The 25,473-nt window shown below is 45.1% G+C and overlaps 1 protein-coding gene and 1 long non-coding RNA gene across 5 annotated transcripts; one reads left to right on the forward strand and one right to left on the reverse strand.

Moving 5' to 3' along the window:
• Positions 1–409: 409 nt before the first annotated feature.
• LOC103096658 (uncharacterized) lies at positions 410–7,605 on the reverse strand. Its single transcript, XR_008917236.1, has 2 exons — positions 7,465–7,605; positions 410–3,730 (listed from the first exon to the last, which is right to left on the reverse strand). It is a non-coding gene; the product is annotated as an uncharacterized LOC103096658 (long non-coding RNA).
• On the forward strand, positions 3,562–23,654 carry LOC130458150 (zinc finger protein 383-like). Of its 4 annotated transcripts, XM_056821228.1 has the most exons (5): positions 3,562–6,185; positions 6,750–6,840; positions 8,709–8,835; positions 9,270–9,365; positions 18,724–23,654. In XM_056821228.1, exons 2-5 carry the CDS (start codon positions 6,805–6,807, stop codon positions 20,142–20,144), a joined length of 1,680 nt encoding a protein of 559 aa, XP_056677206.1. In that variant the 5' UTR covers positions 3,562–6,185; positions 6,750–6,804; the 3' UTR covers positions 20,145–23,654. The 4 variants fall into 4 exon arrangements, with proteins under 4 accessions (XP_056677206.1, XP_056677208.1, XP_056677205.1 ...); XM_056821230.1 differs by lacking the exon at positions 6,750–6,840; XM_056821227.1 differs by lacking the exon at positions 3,562–6,185 and having other exon boundaries at positions 6,258–6,840.
• Positions 23,655–25,473: the final 1,819 nt, after the last annotated feature.

A 25,473-nucleotide genomic window follows, 5' to 3' on the forward strand; every position in this document is an offset into this window, starting at 1 on the left:
ACGAACAAGCAGTTTTCAAATGAAGTCATCAAAGCTATCAATAATCACATGAAAAAATGTTCGACATCACTCTTGATTAGAGAAATGAAAATTAAAACAACTCTGAGGTACCACCTCACACCTATTAGACTTGCCAATATGACAGTTAAGGAAAGTGATAAATATTGGAGGGGATGTAGCAAAATTAGGACACCAATGCATTGTTGGTGGAATTGTGAAGTGATCTAACCACTCTGGAGGGCAATGTTCAAAGAGTTATAAAACCGTGCATACCATTTAATCCTGTAATTCTACTACCGGATCTACATACCAAAGACGTCATAAAAAAAGGAAAGAACCAACTTGCACAAAAATATTTGTAGCAGCTCTTTTTGTGGTGGCAAAGAATTAGAAACTGAGTGGAAGTTCATCAATTGGGGAATATTCTTGAAAGCTTTATTTTTAATGACAAAATAACTGGAAGGAATATGATTGCAGGGATTGGAGAAATGGCTGAATAGATAATATGTGAACGTAATGGATCGTATTATTATTGGAAATGACAAATGTTGGAAATATAAAGGAAAATGAGAACTATATGAAGAGACAAAAAAGAATAATACATGCTAGGATTACATTAAAAAAAGAATAGCCACAAAAATCAAGAGATGAAAGCATCAAAGTAAAACAAATGCAAAGAGAACTCAAAAGCAGAGGACACACACACATATATATATATATTACTATACATGTATAACTTACATATTTTAAACAAATTGTTTTGTACATCTTTTTTTGCATCTGCCAATACAATTTTCTTTTTTGGTGGTGGTGGTTACTAAGCATATAATTAAAATTTGAAAAAAAGATTTCATTTAATTTAAAGAAAAGATATCTGTGAACTTAAAAACCCCTCTGCGTTATTAGAATACAAGGTCTTTAGAAGGGACTGCTGTTTCATGTCTATCTAACAGAATATTTGATATATAATAACTCCTTCATAAATATATTTGCAATGCTTCATTCAGCCAGTTACCCTTGATGAAGTTAAGTCACTTAGCTGAGACTAGTTTCTGAATCATGTCCTGAAAACACCTGGCAGATGTGATTCCTGAGTGACCAGAGATGTAGGAAATGAGTGAAAAATGCACCACCGCACTGGAGACGGAATAATACTGTCCCAATTTCAAAAAAGAAAGGAGGCTGAACACTAGATACCAGCAAGATCAAGTTAAAGCTGGCGAAATCCAAGGCTGAGCATCAGAGAGACGGTAAGTGGTCATCCAGAAACAGAAACATTGGTTCCAAAGAGCCTCTGTAGTGCCAAATCAACAAAAGGTCAGGACAGCTGAACTATTTCCCCTTTTGAGAAGGTTACTAAACTGAGGTCAGGGAGATGCTGAGCATAGTTTATCTGGGTTTCAGAAACATATTTGAAGAGGCATCTCATACTATTTCCACTGAAAAGATGAAGAAAATGCTCCAATTTCCTAGACAATGATTCAGTTAGAAAGAATTGGAATGAATTACATGGTTGGACTCAAAAATAGTCATAAATGCAAAAATGGCAGGCTTATCAAATTTACAAATGGCACAATGTTGGTTGGGAAGGAGAGTCAAGACAATGGAAAACACAGCCATGATCTAAAAAGATATCGACTGTCTAGAAGATAAAAGTGACTCAAAATGAAATATAAAAGGAATACATATAGTTGTTTGTTTTTTTTTTTACTTAAGTTAAAAGTCTTTAGAAGAATAGGACAAGGAGGGCATAGTTTGTTTTTCAGTAATCGTTCTGTTGTGTCTGACTCTTTGTACCCCCATTTGGGGTTTTCTTGGAAGAAATAATGGTGGTTTCTTTCTTTCTCTAACTCATTGTAAATGTAAGGAAACTGAGGTAACCAGAGCTAAGTGACTTCTTCAGGGTCACACAGCTCATTTCTGAGGCCAGATTTGAATTCAAGAAGATGAATCTTCCTCACTCTGGACCAGGCATTCCATCCACTTTGCTATTTAGCTTATCCAAGCATGGTTATACAACAGTGTATCTCTAAAAGATCTGGAGGTTTTAGTGGATTGCAAAATAAGTATGAATCAGCACTGTGATGTGGCAGCCAGAAAAGATACTCTCTAGAGCTACATCAAGACTAAAATGATAAAAGGAGGAAATGACAAATATTGGAGAGGATGTGGAAAAATGGGGGACACTAATACACTGTTGGTGGAACTGTGAACTGATCCATCCATTTTGGAGAGCAATCTGGAATTGTGCTCAAAGACTCATAAAACTGTTTATACCACTTGACTGCAAAATCATTATTATTAAGTTTGTTTCCTAAGGTGATCAAGGAAAAAGGAAAAGAATCTATATATCCTAAAATGTTTAAAGCAGCTTTCAAAAAACTGGAAATGAAGGGGATGCCCATCAGTTGAGGAATGGCAAAACAAGTTGCAGCATGGTTGTGATGGAACACTACTGGACAACAAGAAATGATAAGCAAGTTAATTTTTTTTAACTAGAAAGAAAGACCTATTTAAGACTTATGAAGAGTGAGATGAGTAGAACCAAGAGAACTTTATACACAACAGAAATATTGTTTGAAGAACAATTTGTGTGTCTACCTACAGAGAACTGAGAAATAGAAACAAGCAAGAGTTTCTGTATGTGTTTGTACACATATATTGAAAGGATAATTTTAGGGTTGTGACCTAAATTAAATTAATTTTGGTTGCCAAGGGATATCCCAAATAATACCCAAGTCAGCTTGAAATTTATGGTGATTTTAATTAATATAGAGGAAAGAAATTAAGGAGAAGGGAGAGGGAAAAGGTGTAGGATTTTTCCCGCCTGGCCTGTGCCGGGGGAGTTCAAATTAGTGGCTTTTAAGAGGATAGTGTTGGAAGGTAAAGGAGAAAGGAATCAGCCTAAACTCCAAGAGGGCTCAGCTAAGATGCCTGAACCTGAACTAGCTAGTCAGCTTCTCCCAGAATAGAATCACCGCCAATCCGGACAATAGCTGCCACCATGCCAAGGTGTTGGAACGCTTAGCACGCTGCCAGCCAGGGCCACCTCTCTGGGGAAAGAGATGAAGAGAGGAAGTGACGCAAAATATATAGATGGTTTTACATCACTTTCCTGCGTCTCATCATTACCAATGGTAGCTTAAGCTTGACTTGGGACAGCCCAGGGGTCTGTCAAATGTTTCTGATTTGTCAAGCTAGTACATGTCTATCAAAGGCCATCCTCCTAAATACTTAATCCTTAAGTATGGGTGTAGACAGTACTGATTTTGTTAGACTAAATAGGGTGGAGTAATGTAAAGTTCACAAGACATTCCTCATTTTGTTAAATTAAATATCTTCATTGTTACAATCAGGAGATAGCTAAATCCAATCTTCACAATATAGATTCACATACAAATAGTCAAATGATGCTCTCTAATTCAGGGAGGGGAAGGAAGGGAAATACTTGGTAACTTTAATATAACAAATATTTGAAGGAGTAAAAAGACACACTTTACACACCAGAAATAAGAAGATAGTCTTTCTGTACACAGCCTTGATCAGATTATATCTGGTGAATTGTGTCCTTCTAAAGTCTTTTGTTTAGCTAAGTGTAAGTTTAAGCCTGAAAGTAATTTCAGCTTTCTCAGGACCCCAGTGCATTCCTTGCATTCATCCACATTTGGCACACTGATTGGTCCATCAATTAATCTGTTGAACTTTTGCAAATTCTCCAGATATGGAATATCTGTAAAAAAAAAATGTAAATAAATGTTAAACACAAAAACTTGGCTTCTCTTTGAGGTTTATACCAGTCCAGCCTGAGTTGGCTATGAGATGAATGTCTTTTTGGGGAGTGAAAACAACTTAAAAAACATTCTTCATATATTCTGTTTTTCCAATTTATTTTGGGGTTATGCATAATTAATAAGCACTATTAAGCACTTTACATCTGCTGGTCTTCTCATATTCTTTTGTCTGTCCTTTTTCAAACCCATTTTTAAACTCTTCTTTCTCAGCATGTAGCATACCAGGCATGTTAGCATCTGGGAAGTAAGGTTGATGTATTGATATTGTATCATATATGTTCATTTACCAGATACATGGTCAGATCAGTTAATGATGTATAGAAGTTACAGTCCAAAGGGCAAGAGAATTCCTGAGCCACCACAGAAGCCTAGCTCACACCTTGTCAGACCACATTCCTTTGAAAGGCGCATGTTAGGTTAATCTCCACCTCTTTGATCTTGTCATTGTCAATTCAACCAATATTAAGACCTATGCCATGTTATGTATTCATTGATCACCTCCCAATCCACATTCCTAAAACCCCCAATAAATACTGGGGAAGAAGCGTGAAAGAGAAGCGGGAATCTCTCTCTTACTTCCCTGTATCTTCAAAGTGCTCTATCCTATCTCTCGCTACTGATCTCTCTTTCCTCCTGATTCTGTCGCCCCCATGCTTCCTATTTATGCTTGGACTCTCTTGTTCATAGGAGGCATTAAGGAGTTGTTACTCCCCACCTGTTTTCTCATTCTTCATGTTTCCCTTTAATTAATTATCCAAGGGAAATATTAAGCAGTTTGCACCACTCCCCATGTGTTTTAACTTCTTGTTTCTGAGTCTTTATTATTCATCTATTTCCTTAGTCTCCTCTCTCATTCTCAGGTTATTACCCACAGGTAAAAATATATAGGGACTCCAGGCTGGTCCTTATACAGCAGACCACTAGCACAGTCAGAATAACTTGAGAAGCACCACCAAACATATCAGGGACAAAACTCTTGTCCCCATCAGTTAGCACCTAGAATGGTGAAGTACTTCTTTTCTGTTTCCAAGAAGGCAGGTCCACTTGTGCTATGACACATACAAAATTTCTCTCTTTCGCTGTAGTTTTACTCAATTGTTTTGGTCAAATACAATCATTTTCTTTCAATAACGTACCTTTCACAATCTACTGCCCAATGAATTCTCCATCAACGTGTTCTTTATTAGGAATAACTAGCAGTGATAGGAGAGATTAGATATTTCTTGTCCCTCCTCTATTGATTTTTCAGGTTCTCCATCTGCTAGAGCCACTTCCTGGTTCTGCTTACTGGGGTCTTCGTGTTCTTGGCTTTTCTGAGAACATCATCGTCTCTCCATTTTCTATCACAGATTCTGAAACTTCCACACTAGTATCTGGATTTAACTTTCACACAACACTGACTGTTCTTGGAAAGGTCACATGGGTGCTTTGAGGCCAGCAGGCTCTCTCCTCACATGCCTCCGTTTTCCTTAAGTCCTGGTAGTTCTTTACAATCATTTCTTGACCTTTTGGAGTCAATGCTGCTCCAAGGCAGAAGAGTGGTAAGGGCTAGGCAATGAGGGTTAAATGACTTGCCCAGGGTCACACAGCTGGGAAGGGTCTGAGGCCATATTTGAACCTAGGACCTCCCATCTCTAGGCCTGGCTCTCCATCCACTGAGCCACCCAGCGGCCCCCTCTTTACCAATGAAAATTTGTGTAGAAAACCACTCCTTTCGGGATCTATCTGGAATTCTTCCCGGAATCGATGCCCAACTCGGGGGCTCGCAGTAGGCAGAATCTGTTCTTTTTCTGTCCGTCTGTCTCGGTCGCTCCATTTTGCCTCATGCCAAGAGCTCGCCCTTCCACTCCCCGGAGATGGGATTTCAGGAGGCCTGGCATTCCTCCGGGCGGCAGGGGGCGCACTCCCGGCCTCGGGCGTTCGTCTCCGGGAGTCATTCATTTCCAGAGCAAAGCTCACCTTCCCTACGACGGGCTCCTTCTGGGACCTCCTCTCCTAGCCGCAAAAGCTCGGGTCTTAAGACCTTTAAGCGGCCCGGAGGAGGGAAAGAAGCCCGCCCCCCGGCGCCTCCGCAGGCCACGTGACAGGCAGTCACGGCCAGCCTTAGAAACGCCATTTCCGGTTACTGGATTCGCGGTCACTTCCTGTCCATCGGGTCATGCGTCACTTGTGCGCGTCTCTCGCGTCCCGTAGGCGCCTCTTGCTCCAGTCTTGGGCCGTCTGGGCTCCGTTTCGCCTTCCGCAGCCGGCACCAGACTGCGAATCCTGCGTTCCGGGTCCCAGGCAGGGGTGAATTGGCGCCGGAGCCCCGCCCCCCCAGACTCAGACCTGGCGCCTAGCCTGGGCTGCGGAACTCTTGGAGGGCGAGGGCTAGAAGCGCGCTTGCGCAATTCGGTACGTCGTCCCGCCCCCCTCCTGGGATGGAGGTGTTCATTGGCCATCCTCGGGGGTGGGGCGGGGCCTGGGAACCAATCAGGGTTCCGGCCCCACTCGGCGCTTCTCTGGTCCGTTCCCTTCTGCAGTTCCCGGCGCTTCCCTCTTCCCCTGGGCCTTGGTCGCCAGTGACAGTGCCCCACTTCTGGTGCCTGGCCTCTAAGCTCCTCCCCCCACCGGGCCAGCACCTCGGGGGAGGGCTGCCCCAAGCACCCCCTTTGGCAGCCGGTCCTCCTGCAGGCACTTATGAGGCCCCTGCTGGCTGCCGGACTCCGGGCTGAGTGCTGCGAGGGCCCGGGCTGGCCGCCCTAGGGGTGACGTGCAGGGCCTCCTCGGCTTTCTGGGACTCCCGCAGGGAGCACGTGGCCGGCGCCAAGTCGGGGGTCACTGAAGGGCGAACCTCCGGGCCAGTGTAAACGGGAATGCTCGCGCTGCCCTTCCGTGCCCGGCGGGGTCCAGGCCCGCGGGAAGTGGCTCCGGAGCCCCCGCGGCGTCTGGCCTGAAGGGGCTCTTTTCTCTCTCCAGCTCCGCCTCCCGAAGGCTTGGCTCTTCCCCCGGGAGGAGACTGGCGGAGCTCAGCATGGGCCCCGGGGTCCCGGCCGCCGGAACCTGCCAGGTGAGCGCGCTGCCCCCCCCCCCCCACGTGTCTGTCCTGTGGCTGTGTGAGCTGGGGCAGGGCCCGGGGACCCCCCTTTCACTGAGTGAACCGAGCCGCGGGGCTGCCCTGGACAGGCCGGAGGCCCCTCACTTCCGCTCTGCCTGCCTCGCTTTCCCCAGCTGTAGCGGGGGAGGGGCAGTGACGGGCTTGTCGGGTGGATCCAATGAGCCCGGCACACAGCAGGTGCCCAATGAGGGCTGATTCCCTCCTTCTGCCCTCCCACGGGAGGAGGAACTAGAGCTGGGCGGGGAGCCCGGAAGGCCGCGTTCAGAGCTGCTTCCTTCTCGGTCAAGCGGGCTGGTTCGGAGGGGCCGCTGAGCTCGGGCCCTTCCGAAGGCACTTTGCCTGCCTCTCGGCTGCTCTCGCCATCTCGGTCTACACTTGCTCCTTCCGTTCTGCTCCCGCCATCGCCTCCGCTCGACAGAGACACTTGTTGGGCCTTTGATTTCGGGTCACCCCCAAGCCTTCCCCGGCCCACTTCATCCAGCCACAGCGTCTTTGCTCTCCATCCTCCCCTGTTCCCACGCGTCCCCGCCCTCTGTTCCTGCCTCCCGCACTGGGGATGGCTGTGACCGTCCTCACCTGCTCTCCCGGCTTCTGTCCTCGCGTTGGGGCGGCTCCTTCATTCCTACCACGGGCTCCCCAACGGTCACCAGACCACGCGGACTGGACCCTCTACGGGTGTTTGAAATGATCCCAGCTCAGCCCTCGCTGCAGCCCCAGAATCCCTCCATTCCAACCCTCCCTCCGGGCTCCCCCAGCTTCACACACAGCCAACAAGAGCCTCCCGTCTACTCTTTTCCCCTCTTCCTCCTCCAACCCTCCCCAGACGCCCTCCTGCTCGGGTGGCCCCAGGCCCCTCCTCTTCTCCAGCCCAGGAGCCCCCCCCCTCTCATCTCCTCCCGCCTCCCCTAGAAGCTTCGGTGTCACCCCATCCTTTAACCTCCTCCCTGGCCCACGTCCGGTCTTCATTCCTTTCCTCTTCTCAGCTAGACACGAGAGGAGGCGGCAGCCTACAGCGTGTGCTCGATGGGGCTGGATCCCGGCTCACTCCTGGAGTTCTTCCTCCCCTGTAACGGCTCCTTCTCGGGCCTTCCCCACGTCTTCCCTAGTTTGTATCCATTAGCCTGGGGGGGGGGGGCAGAGGGTCTGTCGGGAGCCCCCGGCTCCCCTGAGAAGACGGCCTGCTGCCATGTCGCTGCCAGCGAGTCCCCCGACTCTCCACCGCCTCTCGGGGCTTCTTGTCACACGTTCTTTCCTGTCTGTCACCTGCCCTGCAGCAGCTCTAAATGGGGGGCTGCGGGGAAGGCTGCCGACTCTAGGAAAGGGGGCTCGGCTCCCGCCCATAACATGGCGCTAACGGCAGGCTGGCTTGTGCTCTTGTTGGCCCCATGAAATGGCGGAGAGCCGTGTGGAGTTCTGTGGCCAACCTCCATCGCGCCCAGCCGTGCTTGGAGCCCTTCGACTCCGTTGGCTGTGCTGCAGGAGGGCGTGCTTGAGCTCCGGAGCGCGGTGTGGAGGGAGCTTCGGCCCGACGTTCAGAGGGTCTCCTGTGAGTTCTGGCTGAACCGTCGGGGCGTCTCGGCCTTCCTTCGGGCTCTGCTCCAACCTGCAGACCAACGCGTGGGTGCGCTGTGTGTGCTCGGGCTGCCCTTCCTGTCGTGGGGCCCAGCTCTAGTGCCGCAGGGCCCCCACGGCCTGCAGAGCGCCCCAGAGCCCCCACGGCCTGCAGAGCGCCCCGGAGCCCCCACGGCCTGCAGAGCGCCCCGGAGCCCCCTGCGAGGCCGCCCGTCCCCGGGCCAGCTCATGGGTCTTTGGTGTTTCAGGCGTCCGTGACCTTCAAGGACGTGGCCATCGACTTCACCCCGGAAGAGTGGAGACGCCTGGACGCCTCCCAGAAGGAGCTGTACAGAGAGGTGATGCTCGAGAACTACAGCAACCTGGTGTGCCTAGGTAAGGTCGGCTTCCTCCAGGACTCTCGGGGTGTAGTTACCGCCTGGCCCAGAAAGGCCGGCGACCCCCATCCTCGGGGGGACGGAAGTCACCGGGACTTTGGGTTCTCGTTTTCAGCCCGTCATTTCCGGAAGAAGGGGTTCGCCCTGTACAGCTGCCTCATTAGAACCCCCACCCACCCCCCGGGTCTGAGACTGTCCGCTAGAATCTCTGCCGATCCCTGAAGGTCTGGAAGGCCCTCTTGGGTGGGACGGTGCCACGGGGGCTGCTTCCCTTTTATCCCCAATTCCCTTTTGTCCCCCACACGGCACAGAGCGTCTGTCAGGCACCCTCTGGACCACCTTGTGGGGCTCAGCTCGACTGCCCAGGGCCGAGGACGAATGGATTCTGAGGTGGCTCTTTGTCGCTTTCCTTTTCCCATTTCCAATGACCAGGACTCGCAGCCTCCAGACCAGCCCTGATCTCCCGTCTGAAGCAAGGGAAAGCACCCTGGGCAGCCAAGAAGCACCTCCAGGCGGGCCTGTGGCCAGGTGAGTGAGGGCGGACGGGAAAGGCCGCCTGGGGGGGCATCTGCAGCGGGAGAAAATGCCAGTAGGATGGGAGACGGGGATCATTCCCCAACTCCCTCTGACCCCGGGCATCTGGGCTCTGGCTTTAAGCTGCTTGTGGACCTTATCTTGGCCTCCCCTCGCTCGTCTTGTGGACTCAGAGGGCTCAAAAGAGGGGAAGCATTCCCTTCCGTCTTGGGGACCCCCTTGTCGCCAGCTCTGTTCATCTGTGAGCGAGGGGCTGCCGTGGGCCTCCGAAGCAGGACGTTGACGGCCCATGGCCCAGGGAGCTTTAGGCTCTCTCATGGAGCACGGGCGGGTAGAAGCAGAGATGGAGTGGAGAAAGAGGCCCCGGTGCCGAGGGGACCAGGGACATTTCCTGGTGAAGACGCTCCTTGATCTGAGCTCGGAAGGGCGGAGGGGAGGACCAAGTACGTTGAGGGTATCAGGGCTGGGCTGGTCACAAGGCCCAGAGGCAGGAGATGGAGCAAGGTCAGTGTGGACAGGCCAGAGAGGGTAGAAAGGGGCATAATAGAGAAACTGGAGAGTCAGCTTAGAGCCTCGCTTGGGAGAGCTAAGACAGGGGTTCACTGGATCCCAGATGGGAAGGGGGTTTGGAGTTGGCTGCGGCAGCGATTTCGGTGACTCCCTCCGTCGTCTCGTAGAGGCTAGTTTGGAGGAGAGAAAAGCCTGAAACCAAGGCCCAGTTTTGAGGCCATTGCAGACCAGGTCTGCTTTTTCACCTGTTCATCCATATCTTTCCATATTTCTTTGATGTCTTCCTATTTACGACTTCTTCTGGCACAGTAATTTTCCACTGCGTTCCTCTGTGTTTGCGCAGGCATTCCCCAGGCACGGGACAGCTATGATTTCAAGTGTCCTACAGAAACAGTCCAGAACTCAGGGGCTCACTTAATCATAGCCAGCCTAGGAGAAGTATTACACAGTCTGCAGACTCTTGAGTTGCCCCAAGGCAGTGTTATCGACTCTCTGCTGGGAATGGTTCACTTGGTACTCGATTTCGAACATTTAACGTCATGAAATAGCCAGGAAAAGTGAAATGATAGGCTGTACACAGCCAGAGGAAGTGCTGCCTGGGCACAGAAGTTTAAATGAAATGCCCACCTGCACCGAGCAGGAAAAGGCCCTGAAGAAGAGCGTAGGATGCATTAGGCCAGCTGTAAGGGGCTGCCCGTGTGGGAAAGAGAAGACAAACGCTTAACAATCCCCACCTCTGTCAGAAAATGTGTCCTCCATAGTAGAGAGGAAGCTCTACCTTCCCTCTTTCTTAAGAAAAATAGGGAGGGACCAGCAGCCCTGAAAGGAGGAAACCAGAAAGAAAGCAGATTGGTGGTGTCGGTGAATATTGGCCCAGCGCCTCAGAGGCTACCGAAATCTGTTCCCCCGATGATTATATCAGTGGCCAGGATCCTTTCAAATGGGGCAGGATTAGCATTCCTGAACCACAGGTAGAAATGGTGATGTGGCAGGGAGGAGGGGAGGCAGGACAGCAGGAAGATGCTGCAGTTATGTCTCCCTGATGGGCAAGGCCAGACCTTGCTAGATTCATCGTCTGACCTCCAGCCCTCGAGCCTCATTCTTTCCCTGAGCAAGAAGCTTCAGGGGCTCCCTTTGGTATGCCGGGCCTTTCCTTCTCAGTGGCGTTGGGCACGCCACCTGGAATCAGTTTCTTTCTTAGCAGAATGAGCCAGTGGATTAGACTTGCCTGGCCTCTACCAGCCCAGGATTGGGGTCCTTTAACCTGTTTTCTGTCTGTCTAGGCTATTGACTGTCTTCCTCCTCAGGAACTCTCTTTGCCTTCCAAACTGTAAGATTAAAAATTAGTACCCAGGAACTCCCAAGTATTCTATTTTATACGACTTGTTGATAAGCACTTGAGGTAGAAGAAATAAAAAAACAAAAGCCTGAGTACAAAAAGTTTTCCCGGCCACATTCACAGGAAGAGAGAGAGGGGCAGGGCCACACAAAACTTTATCTCCAAAGCATAAGGACGAAAGTGGGATGCTGGGATCTGGAGTCCTGGGAACAGATTCTAATTACGCAAAACTGACCTGTGTGCTGGCCCTCCGCCTCCAAGCTTTTGTACAGTCTGTCCCCCATGCCTGGACTATTCGCCTCTGATACTGCTATCTCTTGGGTCCCCTGGACCCTCCCCATCTTTCATCCTGAAGAAGTCTTGCCCAGTTTTTTGGGGTTAGCTGCTCCCTCCTCTCCTTGCCACTAGTCCCAGTATTTCATACATTTCTAAATATATAGTCCACATGGTAGCATTTCAGGTATATGCCTAAATAGTCTGTATTCATTTGCGTAAGCTCCTTGGTCTCGGTGGCCTCGTCCCAATAGGGCAGCTAGACAGTATTCACCCTAAATGCAGGTAGTGGTGACCTCTTCAAGGCATGAACACAACAAGGCCCTTCTCTAATTGATCCCAAATTTCCATGCAAGCTGGTGGTATTTACAGTATCCGCATCACAGATCAGATCTGGAACAGACCAGGAAGGTTAGTTAGGTCTTCACTTTGGGGCATCGAAGAACATTGTTCTCCTTGGCCCCTGTTTGGAACCTCACCTGGAGCAATGAGAGAGAAGCTGCAAAGAGACCAACTGAGGCCGGGTGCCTAAATAGTAGAGCTGTCCAGAATGCAGTGGCCTGGCCTGGCTGCAGGACAGAGTCTGGACGGTAGCTTCTTGGCCCTTTTATTAAAGGGTCTCCTTTCTAGTATGTGGTTGGACTAGGCCAGATCCTCGTGAAGAAATTACTCAGCATCACGTAAGGAGTAAATGGCCAAGCTGGGGGTTGAGCCCATGCATGCCCTCTTGTCTGTCCAAATCTAGACTATTTTCCAAAGGACGTTGAAATCTTTCTCTAACTTTAGAGCTAAGTCAGTGCTGTCCCCCCAATATGGTCTGCCCCAGGATTAAGAAATTAACTGGGGGAATAATCATGGATGAAGAATGGACTATTTTTATTTGCACCTATGAATGGATCTTAGAAAACCTCACGGAATCAGATAAAAATAGCCTCTAGCGTCATTTTCTAATGATAATGAAAACCAAAAGGCTGATAGAGAAATTCTAGCATAATAGTGGAAAACATGGTGGCATTTCTTGTAATTGGCCCACTGAGGCACAGAATTTATTGAGAAAAGAGAGCACTGCTATCCATTTGTTCTGAACTTATACAGGTTGGCTTTGATTGGTATGGCTTTACAATGTTGTTTGGGCAAGTCTGTATCCTGTCTGTAGGTGCACAGTGATGACTCATGGTTGTCCTCTAGGTGGGGCTGCACAAGGTCAAGAGACATCATCTAACTGGCTTCCCAGGCCTCGGGGTTCCCAGTTCAGGAGTAGTCAGGGCTAAGGAGATCTTCAGCATTCTTTGATAAAAAACAAGCCAAAGACCTATTTCTCCTCCCACCCTATTTAGGCCTTATTCCCTAGACACTGAATTTCATAAAAACTTGTAAGAATGGGCACTCAAGCATGTCTTCCTGGTGGTGTTCTATTTGGGAGCTCTTAGAAAGGAAACTTGAATTCAGGATATTTGCCATCTGACTGCCATAGTGATGGCTAACAACTCAGACATGAAGACCGTGGCTCTCTCCTGAGTTTTGGTCCTCTATGACAGAGGACCCATTGGATGTTCCAAACTCAACGTGTCCTAAACAGAGCTCATATCTTTCCCTTCACACCTGCCCCTCTTCCAGACTTCTCACACCCTACATCTAGCCTCCTAGTTTCATAGCTTCTGAATTATTCTAGCCTCCTCACTCTCCCTCACAACTGCTGTCCAGTAAGTGGCCAGATTTTGACATGCTTCTATCTGCATTTGTCCATTGGATCCCATCTCTGTACTCAGAGACCCACCACCTTATTCAGGCCCTCTTTACATCTCGCCTGGATTGTTGCAGTGGCCTGCTTGTCATCACCCTGTCTTAAGCCATTCTCCTCTTTGGAAAACCTTTAAATGCCACGCTCTCATTCCCTCCAAGGCCTCTCTCATCCCTGGGACACAAAGGCCGAATCCTGTTTTCAAATCCTTCAGAGAAGTTCTCTCCTTTGTCCTTGTGGTCCAGTCTCACCTCATACTTGTGAGGGACTTTGGGTCTAGTATCTTTACACCACCAAGCTATCCTTTGAGGATGTCTGGGCTGCTGTCTTGTACCTAGACCAGTGATGGCAAACCTTTTAGAAATGAAGTGCAAGGCCCCAACCCCATCCCCCAGTGCTCTGCTCCCCTCCAGCTCTGCTGCCTGTGAGCTGTTCACCTTTCCCATGTGCATCCCCATTGAATTGCTGGAGGTACAATGGAGAGGGGAAGGGAACAGTTCTGCCCAAGTTTGTCTGCCCTTTGTTATAAGTAAATAAATTCCTTCCAACACTTTCTAATAACTGTAAAATTTTAAATTAAATCTCAAATAATAAAAATATATTTTAAGGAGGTTTGTTAAATGATCACTTAGAAATCAAGGAATAAAGAGGATACAAAATAAAAACCATGTACCCTTGGCTGGTTAGCCATCTTCAAAATTCCCACCTTACCACAATCACTGCTGATTGCTGCATCATGCCCAAAGAGGAGGAAGAGCCTCAAGCCCACTCCCTTTATCCTCTGTCTACAGGAAGTACTTAATGATAGGAAGTCATTGGGCTCATGGGATATGTAGTTCTTTTTTTAGGGTAACAGATTTTCAGTTGTACATAACAAAGTCAGGGAGGGGGGCAGCTGTGTACCCACAGAGAGCTCTTTGTGTGCCAGTTTTGGCACCTGTGCCCTAGATTCACCATCACTGACCTAAACTAACAAGGAGCACTTAGTCTCATGAGAGAATGGGGAGGGGCTATTGCTAGCCACATCTCCCTCAAAACTTTCAAACACCTACACACTCAATCCTGTCATGCAGTCTGTCTTGTTCTGTTCTTTGTTCTGTAGTGGGAGAGTCAGTCATGCCCTACCCTTGAGGCAGACGCTTCCTGGGAAGTTTTGTGGCCTGGGGGAAAGTCACTGACCCTTGTTAGGAGTAAATTTAGGGTTGAGACTAAATATAAATTGAGTTGATCGCCAGGGATTTAATTTCTAAATCCCAATGAAACACTCAGGTCAGAATGGAATTTTATGACGGTTTACTTACAATAGAAGAAAGAAATTAAGAATGAGAAAGAGAAGAAAAGAATCTAAATTGCTCCAACCCAGGCTGAGCCAGGCAGGCGTTCAGAGGCCTTGGCCAAGGGGGTCTCCCCAGAAAGCCAAGGGAAAAGGGGAGTCAGTCTCATCACTCACCACATGACCGTCTCAAGGAAGCAGTCTGAGGAGCTCTTCCAGGGTCAACTCCGCCAAGGCTCCCTCCCCACAGGAAGTGATGTGAAATACAAAGGCAGTTCTTTACATCACTTCCTCTGTCTCACAGGTGCCAGTGGTGGCTTCAGCTTGGCTTAGGACAGCTCAAGGGTCAGTCAATTTTTTCTGATTTGTCACTTGCTAGCACATGCCAGTCATAGGCCTTCCTCCCCAACACTTAATCCTTAAGTGTGGGTGTATACATTCCTGGGTGCTAGACTATATAAAAAATGGAGGAAATTAAAATTCACACCCTCTCAGACTCAGTTTCCTCATTAGCAAATTAGGGATAATTTTAGCATCCACTTTGAAAGGTCGTTGGGAAGCTATTTGTAAAGTGCTTTTTAAACCTTAATTTGCTGTGTAATTATTGGCTATTCTTAGTCATCGTTCTAGGAACACTTTGCCCCTGCTTCTTCCTCCATTTTGTTCTATCGTATCGTGGTACCAAAGGCTTGTGTTGGGACTTCATTTAACCGACAGATTTTACCTACAAGTTCACCAGGCTCTCCCCACCATCTTTGTAAAGAGCTGTGAGAACTTTATTGATTAGCGCCCCTCACAGGATTGTGGTCGGTGTGCTCAGTAATTCTCACATGTTCTCCTTTACAGCCCTGGGATCCTCGGGCATTATGTTACCACGTTTCATTCTCTTTTGGGGGGGGGTGGGGGGAGGGTTAGCTCATCTTTGGCTTCTTTGGTGTTCAAGGAGGAGATGATCTTGGGCTGACTTTGTCCTTTTAGATTTGATGTTCTACAGACTTAAAAGTACATAAAATACTGGCTTTTGGGAATTGAATGTGAGAATTAAGAAACAGGGTCACCCTTTGTAGGTTCATTGAATAGGTCCTCTGTATGCCAGACAGGGATGATAAGGACCTCACCCCATTTCCCACCCTCTTGTTCCCCTCTGCTGGGCCTGTAGATTTGGAACACATTTCGTTCCATCTGGCTTTGTTTTAATTTAATTTGAACAGAAGAGTAAACTGAAGCAGAGCTCCGAGCAAGATCACACTTAGGGGCAAGCTACCTGGCAATGAATGGGCCAGTGACTTCGCTCCGATTCATGCCAAAGACCCAAGGAAAAAGGACAGGTTTTGGGAGAGACCAGAACAACGAACGGGACTGGGTACAAAATGACTGGTCACAGAGCTGAGACATGGGGAGCGTGAGACCAAGAAGTATTCCTTGTGGGAGTCTAAGTGCAAGATGGCAGCCCATAATCCTAAATCCTTCAAGGACAGTTGGGTAAAAATACTTGGCCCCAACTCCTGTGTATTCTCCAAGATCAACAAAAATTCTGAGGCTGAAAATTGAGATCGGCAGTTAGCAGGAGAGCTGGATTTCTAGGCTGAAGCTATCACAGAAAGGCTGAATTGTGAACCATGTTCAGACAAATAACCGTGACTTAAGCAGTTACAGGACAAAATCAACTACTTGTGCATAGGATCAATAAGAAAGTGCCCCCGGACCAACTCTAGTCTTCTCAGCTTGGGGGCGGTGAGTCTGGTGGGACAGAATCTGCTCCAAACAGTGCTCTTCTGTGTTTCTAGATCAGGGCTGCATTTAGGGCGTCTTGGGCAGTAGGAGGATCTGGATCATGGCCTAGTCCAGTGCTCAGTTGGGCTTTTACACAGTATTTTGACTTGAGTGGTCACTAAATTCCGGGGGCTCCCCATCTCCTCCAGGAGGTTCTGGTTGGCTCTCCGGGCCCCATCCTGCCTTTCCAGGCTCTCATCCCCTGTTCCACCCTTTCTCCGATCCAGGGTCACTGGCCTCCTTTCTGACTCTCACACAAGATCCTCCATGTCTCAGTTCCAGGCACTTTCTCTAATCTGGAATTTCTCCCCTCCTCATCCCTACCTCCTGGCTTCTTTCAAGTCCCAGCTAAAAGCCCACTTTCTCTTAGAAACCTTTCCAGTACCCCCTAATGCTGGCACCTTCCTTTTGGTATCTCCAGTCGAAGTGTCCTGCCACAGGTCTGCTTCTCCCGAGGCTCCCAGGCCTGTCTGTCCCCCTTTCCAGTGCCAGAGCGATTGTCCTAAAGGGCAGGTCTCAGCACCCCAGTCTGCTCCCTTGGTCCTTATTGCCTTCAGTATCAAATATAATAAACATATTCTGTTTGGCCTTCAAAGCCCCCCTCCTGCCCTCCAAGCACACACACACTCTTCATCCAGTGACCGTGGCTGTTCGTCTCAGCAGACACCTCGTCTCCATCAAGTCACTGCATCACTGTGGAGTCTCAGTTTCCTCGTTTGAAAATTGAAGTATTTATGCACATCGTGTTTGAATATCAGGGTGAAAGGTGTTTTCAAATTTAAGTGAGAGGCCTAGTGGTATTTCCCCCAAACTCCATTCTTCTGAACCTTTTGCTTTCTTTTGAACCTGTCACTGTCCTTGTAATCTTCCACATTCATAGCCGCAGAATTATCCTTACTCCATTTAGCTTTGTCCCTAGCAGGCAGGTCCCTAGCAATGAATAAAGTCAGGAAGAACTGAGTTCAAATCCTACTTCAGATATTTTTTTAGCTCTGGGCAAGTCACCTCTGTTGTCTCAGTTCCCTCTGCTGTAAAATGGGTATAATAATGGGGCCCATTTCACAGGGTTGTTGAGATAATCAAATAAAAAACTATTTGTAAAGCTCTTAGCACAGTACTTGGCACATAGTAGGGACTTAAAAATTCGTGTTTTTTCCTGTCCACATACCAGTTAGTTGCTGAGTCTTGTCTGTTCTGCCTCCACAACATTTCTTATTTCCATCAGATTTTTCCCCTCTCACATGGCCATCAACACTTTTCACAATACAGAAACAAAAGACTTCCTCTAAAAGATGGAATGTTAGTTGGAACTTCAAGGAAGCCAGTAGGCAGAAATGAGGAGAGAGTGTATTCCAGGGATGGGAAATAGCCAGAGAAAATTCCTGGAGCCAGAAGAAAGCATATCTTGCTCATAGAACAGGCAGGACGCCAGTGTGATTAGATAGAAGCCTCTGTGGCAGAGTCAGGTGTAAGAAGCCTAGAGAGCTGGAAAAGGGCGAGGTTGTGAAGGGCTCTGAATGCCTTTGATCCTAGAAGTAACAATAGGAAGCTGCTAGATCTTATTTAATTATATTAGACCTGCAGTTTCAGAAGCTCAATTTGGTAGCTGAACGGAAGAGGAATTGGCCTGGGAAAAGACTTTAAATAAGGCAGACTATTGTAATAGTCCAGGTTTGAGATGATGAGGGTCCCAAGTGGTGGCAGTGTCAGAGGAGAGAAGGGGGTGGGTTCAGGTGATGTTGCAAAGGTGAAATAAGTAGGCATATCAACATGTTGGATGTGAGGAGTCAGAGATGACACCATTGTTGCAAGCCTGAGGTACTGGGAGCATGGTGGTGCCCTCTCTAGTAATAAGGAAGTTAGATGGAAGAAAGAATTGGGGGGAAAGATAAGTTCTCTTTTGGATATGTTGAGTTTAAGATGTCTGGTGAACATTCAGGTCAAGATGTCTGAAAGGAAGATGGAGATGCAAGATTGAAGATCAGTAGAGAAGTTAGGATAAAATAGGTAGATTTGAGAGTCATCAACAGAGATGACAGTTAAATCCATGGGAACTGATGAGGATTGGCAAATGAAATACTTTAGAGGGAGAAGAGAGGAAGGCCCAGGATAGCATTCCCAAGGACACCTACAACTAAAGAGCAAAGTATGGGTGAACTTAGCTCCCACATACCATTCCAAGATTATCTTTCCCATTTATGAATTCTAGCCAAACCAGTGACTCTCGCATAATGATAATTCCCCAACATGAAAATTCCCTTAAATTTTGAAAAAATATTCTCCATATTTACGTGATTATGTTGTTTCCCCAAATAAAACATAATCGTCTTAGAGGGCTATTGTTTCTTCTTTATTTGCCTTTTTTCTTAATGGAAGAGACATGGTAAAATGAAGTGTGGAACAGCATGACTGAGGGATACTGACACTTTTTTATCTCTTTCAGATTGTGAGACTGAGATTGAAACAAAGGTGTCAGCTATAAAGCTGGATATTTCTTTAAACGAATCATCCTCAGAAGGAATCACAAAGCATTATTCCTGTGTCACCAAGTTTGGAAGAGTTTGGCAATGTTCTTCCAGTTTAGGGAAACAGCGGAACAATAAGGAGGAATATGTTAAGCCAATAAAAATCTCTAGGAGCAAAATTTCCAGTAACGTGAGAAGTCATGAATGTTACGAACATGACAGAAGCTTAAGTCCATCATCCATCCTTTTTCAACAAAGAGTTTCTCTGGGAGAGTGTTCCAATCAATGTGATACTCAAAGAAACATCTTCAGAGTGTGTTCAGACCCAAATATGTGTAATAAAATTGACTCAAAGAAGACACTTTGGAAACCTAATAATTGTGAGAAGTTTGTCACTCACAATTCTGGCCTTAATGAGTATGATAGAATACATGCTGGTGAGAAACTTTATGAATACAAGGAATGTGAAGGAGCTTTAAACCAGAGTTCATCCCTTGCTGTGCCTCAGACAATTCATACGACAGAGAAGATTCACAAACATAATGACTATAAGAACTTCCCCTGTATTTCAGAATTTGATGAACGAGCAATTGATGATGAAAAGAAAACCTATCAATATAATGAATATGGGAAAGCCTTCCATCAGGAAACAGAACATACACCAAGCCAGAGAGTTCATTCTGAAGGGACATTTTATGAATGTATTGAATGTGGGAAGGTCTTTGCTTGGAATTCAAGACTTGCTTTACATCGACGAATTCACACGGGAGAAAAACCTCATGAATGTGGTGAATGTGGAAAGGCCTTCAACCAGAGAATACACCTTACTCAACATCAGAAAATTCATACTGGAGAAAAACCTTATGAATGTAATGAATGTGGGAAGAAGTTCAACCAGAAAATACACCTCATTCTGCATCAAAGAATTCATACGGGAGAGAAACCTTATGAATGTAATGAATGTGGAAAGGCCTTTCGCAGGGGAGAACAACTTACTCGACATCTGGTAATTCATACTGGAGAGAAACCTTTTGAATGTAATGAATGTGGAAAGGCCTTTTGCCATAGGATACAACTTTCTCAACATCAAAGAATTCATACTGGAGAAAAACCATTTGAATGCAATGAATGTGGAAGAGACTTCAGCCGGAGCACATACCTCACTGAACATCAGAGAATTCATACTGGAGAAAGACCTTTTGAATGCAGTGAATGTCCTAAAGCCTTCCGTTGCAAAAGACTACTTACTCAGCATCAAAGAATTCATACTAGAGAAAAACCTTATGAATGCAGTGAATGTGGCAAGACCTTTTGTCAGAAATCAGGACTTAATCAACATCAAAAAATTCATATTGGAGAGAAAAATCTTATGAATTTAATAAACATGGGAAGTTCTTAAGTCTGAATATCAGAAATATTGTTAGAGAAAAACCTTATCAATGCAATAATATGCATGCAAATGAATATGGCCTTGCCATATTCTTTATCTTTATTCAACCATACTGGAGGAAAACATTAGAAATGTAATGAACAGGAGAGCTCAACTTATTTTACATCAGAGAATTCATACTGGAGAAGGAACTTACTAAGTTATGGCTTAAGAAGATGAAGTCAGAAGTCAGATTAGAAAATTTTAGAGTTGGAAGGGATCTCAGCAGCCATCTCATCTGGCCTATATCTGAAAGGATTCACCACTATAACTATAACGTACCTGAAGAGTGGTTGTATATTGATATTGTATAGTGTTTTGATAACTTCGAATTACCGGGGGGAATTCATGACTTGTGGTTTACCATTCTACTTTTGGACAGATTTCTTTGTAAGATGTCTCTTTACTGGCATTAAGGCTAAATTCTCATCTTTACAAAATTAGCCCATTGCTTCTTAATCAGTCCTTGTAGACCAGAACAAGTAATCAACTATCTACATTATATCCTTCAAATACTTTATCTGAAGTGGCAAATTAGCCCAGAACCTTCTCCAGGATAAATACCCTAAGGTTTTTTAATCTTTCTTTATATAACATTGGTTAAAGGCTCTTTACTCTTGTAATTTTATCTCCTCTAGAGGCTATCTTAATATCCTTCTGAAGCTATGGCACTGAGATCCAAACTGAGTCTTCCACGTATGGTTCAACTAGGACTTGAGAACAGAACTATTAGTTTTTTATTACTCTGAAATATTACTCTTAATATGACACAAAATATGATTTTGAAACTTCTAAATCGCACTACTGACTCATTTTGAGTTTATAGTCTATTCCTATTCCCAGACCTTTTTTTCATAAACTGCTATTCAGCCATGCCATCTCCATTTTGCTTTTGAGGAAAAATCTTGAATTTAAGCAAAGCCTTTACATTTATGTCAGTTTAATTCCACATTAGTAGATTTTGCCCAGTTTTCTACACTTAAAAGACATTTTTGAATCTTGGCATTGCTGTTCCCATGTCTTGGGTCTCCCTCCTTGCTTTCTTTAACTTAAAGATTTGATGAGACATTTCATTCATCAAATCTGTTCATTGAAAATTTAGCAATGCCAACTTCAAAAGTAAAATATTACTCTCAATTTTAATATTCAAATTATGTACTACAAATGATTTCATTCAAATTTAATAGGCCTTTGCATTTCAAAACTTATTGATTGAAACAAAATATCCTACATGTAAATGTTAGTAAACTAATAAAGCATTAGAAAATACTGAAACTTTTATGACTTGACAACATTCATCCTGTTCTCTTAAAACTACTGTTTGAATTTTTGTGATTCCAAATATCTATTTCACTCTGGAAGTCCTTGAAGCTATATAATACTGTTGTGATCTCTGCATATATCTTTGGCTTTTTTTCTCTTTCCATTTGATTCTTAATTCTGTTCTGTAGGGTGTTGTTTTTGTTTTTGTTTTGCAAATATTTCCACAAGACCTAAGATTAAGATGACCATTTGAAAGATAGTAGAGGAGCCCAGTTCTCCCACATATGCTGCAGCAGTGATTTTAAAATGGCACCAGATGCAATGATTGATAAAATCAAAGAGAAATAGCAGCAACATCCTCCTTGGCTCAGCCTGTACTAAAATGTGGCCAAAAGACTAGGAGTGATGAGAGAAATTCACCAGGAAGCCAACATGATCTTATATACCAGTGCCTGAAGCCTATGGATACTCTACATGGACCCATCAGAGGAAAAGTCAGTTTAAGAACTTCTAGTTCTAAAAGGTCTCAAGCCAGCAGTAATCAGCCCTACATATCAAAACAGAATCAATGGAGAGAAACAGATACCAGATATTACTACACTGGAAAACTGGCTTGCCTTGCTGTCCCTCAAAGCACTGGAAGTGAAAGATAAGAACAATTCAGACAAGTGCTTTGAAATGAGTTTAGCTTAGAACAACAACAAAAAAACAAGTTGTAGGTTCTCTACAAAGTGTAATGGAGGAAGTAGATCTTAATTCACAAGATGGCAAGATATATTAGAACAACATTTCAAGACTGGGAGGGAAAATAAACGTGTTGAGTATCTACTATCAGAGATAACTGACTTGGAAAATAGGTTAAGAAGAAAGACTTTAAGAATCATCCAATATTCTGAAGACCAAACAAAAATCCTGAAAACTATTTCAAGAAGACTGCCCAGATCTGTGTATCAGAGGGAAGCATCAGATTAAACTAAGCTGCCATTAAATAACGAGCTATGATGTTCCTAAAGATACAAATTTACAATTATGGTAACTATCCTGAAAAACTTACATTGTTCTATAAGAGAAGACATCAAACATTAATAGAATAGAAGGTATCTGAAATCAAGATAAGCCAAGTAAGATAAATGTGCTTGAAAACTGAAGTTCCAAAACGGTGATGAAATGCTTACAATCAGATAGAGAGAAGGACCTTTCAGGATCTTGAAGCCTTCTAGGGCTACAGATAAAGGTCCCTTTGCGATTTGTATTGTTCTATTTTGTTGTTTTGACAGTTTTAAGAGATGAAGGAAAGAAATATACTATAAGAGAAATAAGGAAGAAGGGGAAACTAGTAGTTTGTTTAAATGAGATTACAGAAGAAGATAGAAACAGGGTAGAGGGAGGGTCAGACCCAAGTTTCATCTGAACTGGAAATGGTGTTGAGCCAGAAAAATGTAATTTTTCGTAGAAATACATAAAACTCAAGAAAGAAGCCAAGAATATAAGCCTTTTTCTTCAAAAAATTCTTTATTAGAAAGGGTGATTGAGTTGGGTGGTGAGGAAGGTACAGGTGAAAGTTTAAGTGGTGTAAAAATTTTTAAACAATTTAAATAACTAGAATAAGGGAGATCTTTTTAAAAAATGGAAACAAAGCAAATAAATAGATCAGTGGAACAGACTAGACAAGGAAGAAACAAATAATAGAACTTGGGCTATAAATAAATCCAGAAATCTATTACCTAGGAAAGACCTCCCTAACTGCTGGGGACATTAGGAAGTATTCTGGCAGGAATTAGACCAACATTTTGTACTGTATTTCATAATTTCAAAATATATTCATGAGCTGAATATTTAGGATCATAGAAGGAGGAGCAATTCATATGCCTTTCGTAGCAATGACCCAAAATTGGATTCCTAACCAAAAAAAGCACAGACAATTATTTACATTAGATCATTTTGCTTACATGAATTTGAAAAGCTTTTGCATAAATAAAGTTAACATCTTAAGGATAAGAGACCTGTCAACTGATTGGAAATCTTTGTACCATGTATCTCTTGCTTGACAAATGTTTGATATTCAAGATATCAGTAACAAATACATAGACCAAAAGCCATTTCCAATAGTTGTCAAAGACTAGAAATAATTCTTTTTAAAAAAAGACATCGCTAGCTATTAGCAGTCATAGGAAAGAATGTTCCAAATCACTAATAATAAAGATGCAAATAAAACTACCCTGAGGTTTTGTTGTCCAGTCATTTAAGTTGTGTGCCTGTTGTTCATGTTGCTTTTATTTTTTTTCAGAAGTAGCGATCATTCATGTGGGACATTGCATATACATGGGTTTGTTGGGTTTTTTCTTTCTTTTTTTTTTTGTTTTGCAATATGTTGATTAGTTTGAACTTTTCCCCCCTCCCTTTATTATGTGTTCTCTGGGAGGGAATATGCCAAGAAGCTCAGTGGGAAATGTAGGTAATGTCAAAACAAAATATTTTTTAATTGTTTTGAAAAACTTTATGAGGGAAACTGCCCTTCTCTGGTAGAGATTGCCCAGTGTCCCATGCCAACTTCCTATCATTCACACAATGAACAATTTCTTTTTTAACAAATATTTTCTTCTCGATTGCATAACAAAACATTTTTTCACCATTTCTTAAAGTTTGAACCAAAATGTCTCATCTCTCCCTGAGATAGCAAGCAATCTTGTGTAGCAGTGCAAAACTTCTCTACATCAGTCCTTTCGTGAAAGAGGACTTGAACAAACAAGTGAAGAAATAAGGTGAAATGCAGTGTGTCTTGGTCTACATTTCGACTCCATTTCTTTGGAGGTAGACGGCATTTATCATGAGTCCTTGAGGATTTTCTGGGATGGCTGTATTGCTAGACAGCATATAATGTAGCTCTTACTGTGTACAACGTTCTGGTTCTGCTCACTTCACTTTGCATCAGTTCATGTAGGTCTTTCCAGCTCTTTGTTAAATCATTCATTTCTTGTAGCACAATCATATTCCATTAAAGTCATGTTCCACAACTCATCCACCATTCCCCAATTAACGGGACCGGTCTCTTTTTCAAAGGCCTCAAATGGTGAGATGTGTAGGTCTCCTCTAGGCCTGCTTCTAAGATAAAATAGGGCCAGAGGGAGAATTTCAGGCCATTTCAAATGTGTCTCAGTGCATAATTTTCCAATCACAGTTTTAAGTTCTTTGTTCATTCTTTCCTACTATTTGGAGGGGAGACAAAACTGAAAAAAGATTAACATCAACAAAATCAATAGAGTCTAAGGAGAACCACATTCATTGTGTTTGGGACATTAGCACCTCGAGTATGTTTTGGATGAGCACCATTTCTTATATGTTGTTGTTGGGTATTATCATTGGCTCCACTCCTAAGCCCAGCAGATTCATCCCAGCTCCTGCCTTCCTCTATACTCTTTCCTGAATATCAGTTTGAATTAAAAAGAAGCCAATACAGTGTCCCTGTTTCCTCTACTGTCTTTCCTAGGAGGAATCCTCACAGCAAAGCCAGCATTTCCACAGGACTGAAGGCTCACACAGCGTCTTACAAACATTTTCTCACGGAATCCTACCTGAACCCTGAGACAGCTGTTCTTAACACCCCAATGTAGACAGGGAAGACCAGAGAGAAGCAGGTTAAATGACTCGCCCAGGGCCACTGAGATGGTCTTTGGGAAGCCCTTAGCACAGTGCCTGGCACCCAGGAAGCCTTCTCTAAATGTTCGCTCTTCTTGGAGGTGGAGTCCAATCTCTCCTTGGTGTGGAAGAGGAGTGATCCCCTCTGAAGGTGGGGGAGTGGAGGAAGGACCTGCCTGGGGAGGAGAGACAATGTAGAGGGAGGGGGCAGCTCCCTGAGGATTAGGGGGCAAAGGGGGCCTAAGATCCACTCAGAGGAGCTCTAGGGTAGGGGAGAGAGTGGGACACATGGCAGGGGGTGAGGGAAGGCCAGGACAGGAAGTCTGGTGAGGGGACCTTGAGGAGGTGGGAAACGCAGAGGTATCAGGGAGAGGGCCAGCAGGTAACCCCAAATTCTCCC

The sequence above is a fragment of the Monodelphis domestica genome, chromosome 3, assembly GCF_027887165.1.
Source record: "Monodelphis domestica isolate mMonDom1 chromosome 3, mMonDom1.pri, whole genome shotgun sequence".
In the NCBI taxonomy this organism is placed as follows: domain Eukaryota; kingdom Metazoa; phylum Chordata; class Mammalia; order Didelphimorphia; family Didelphidae; genus Monodelphis; species Monodelphis domestica.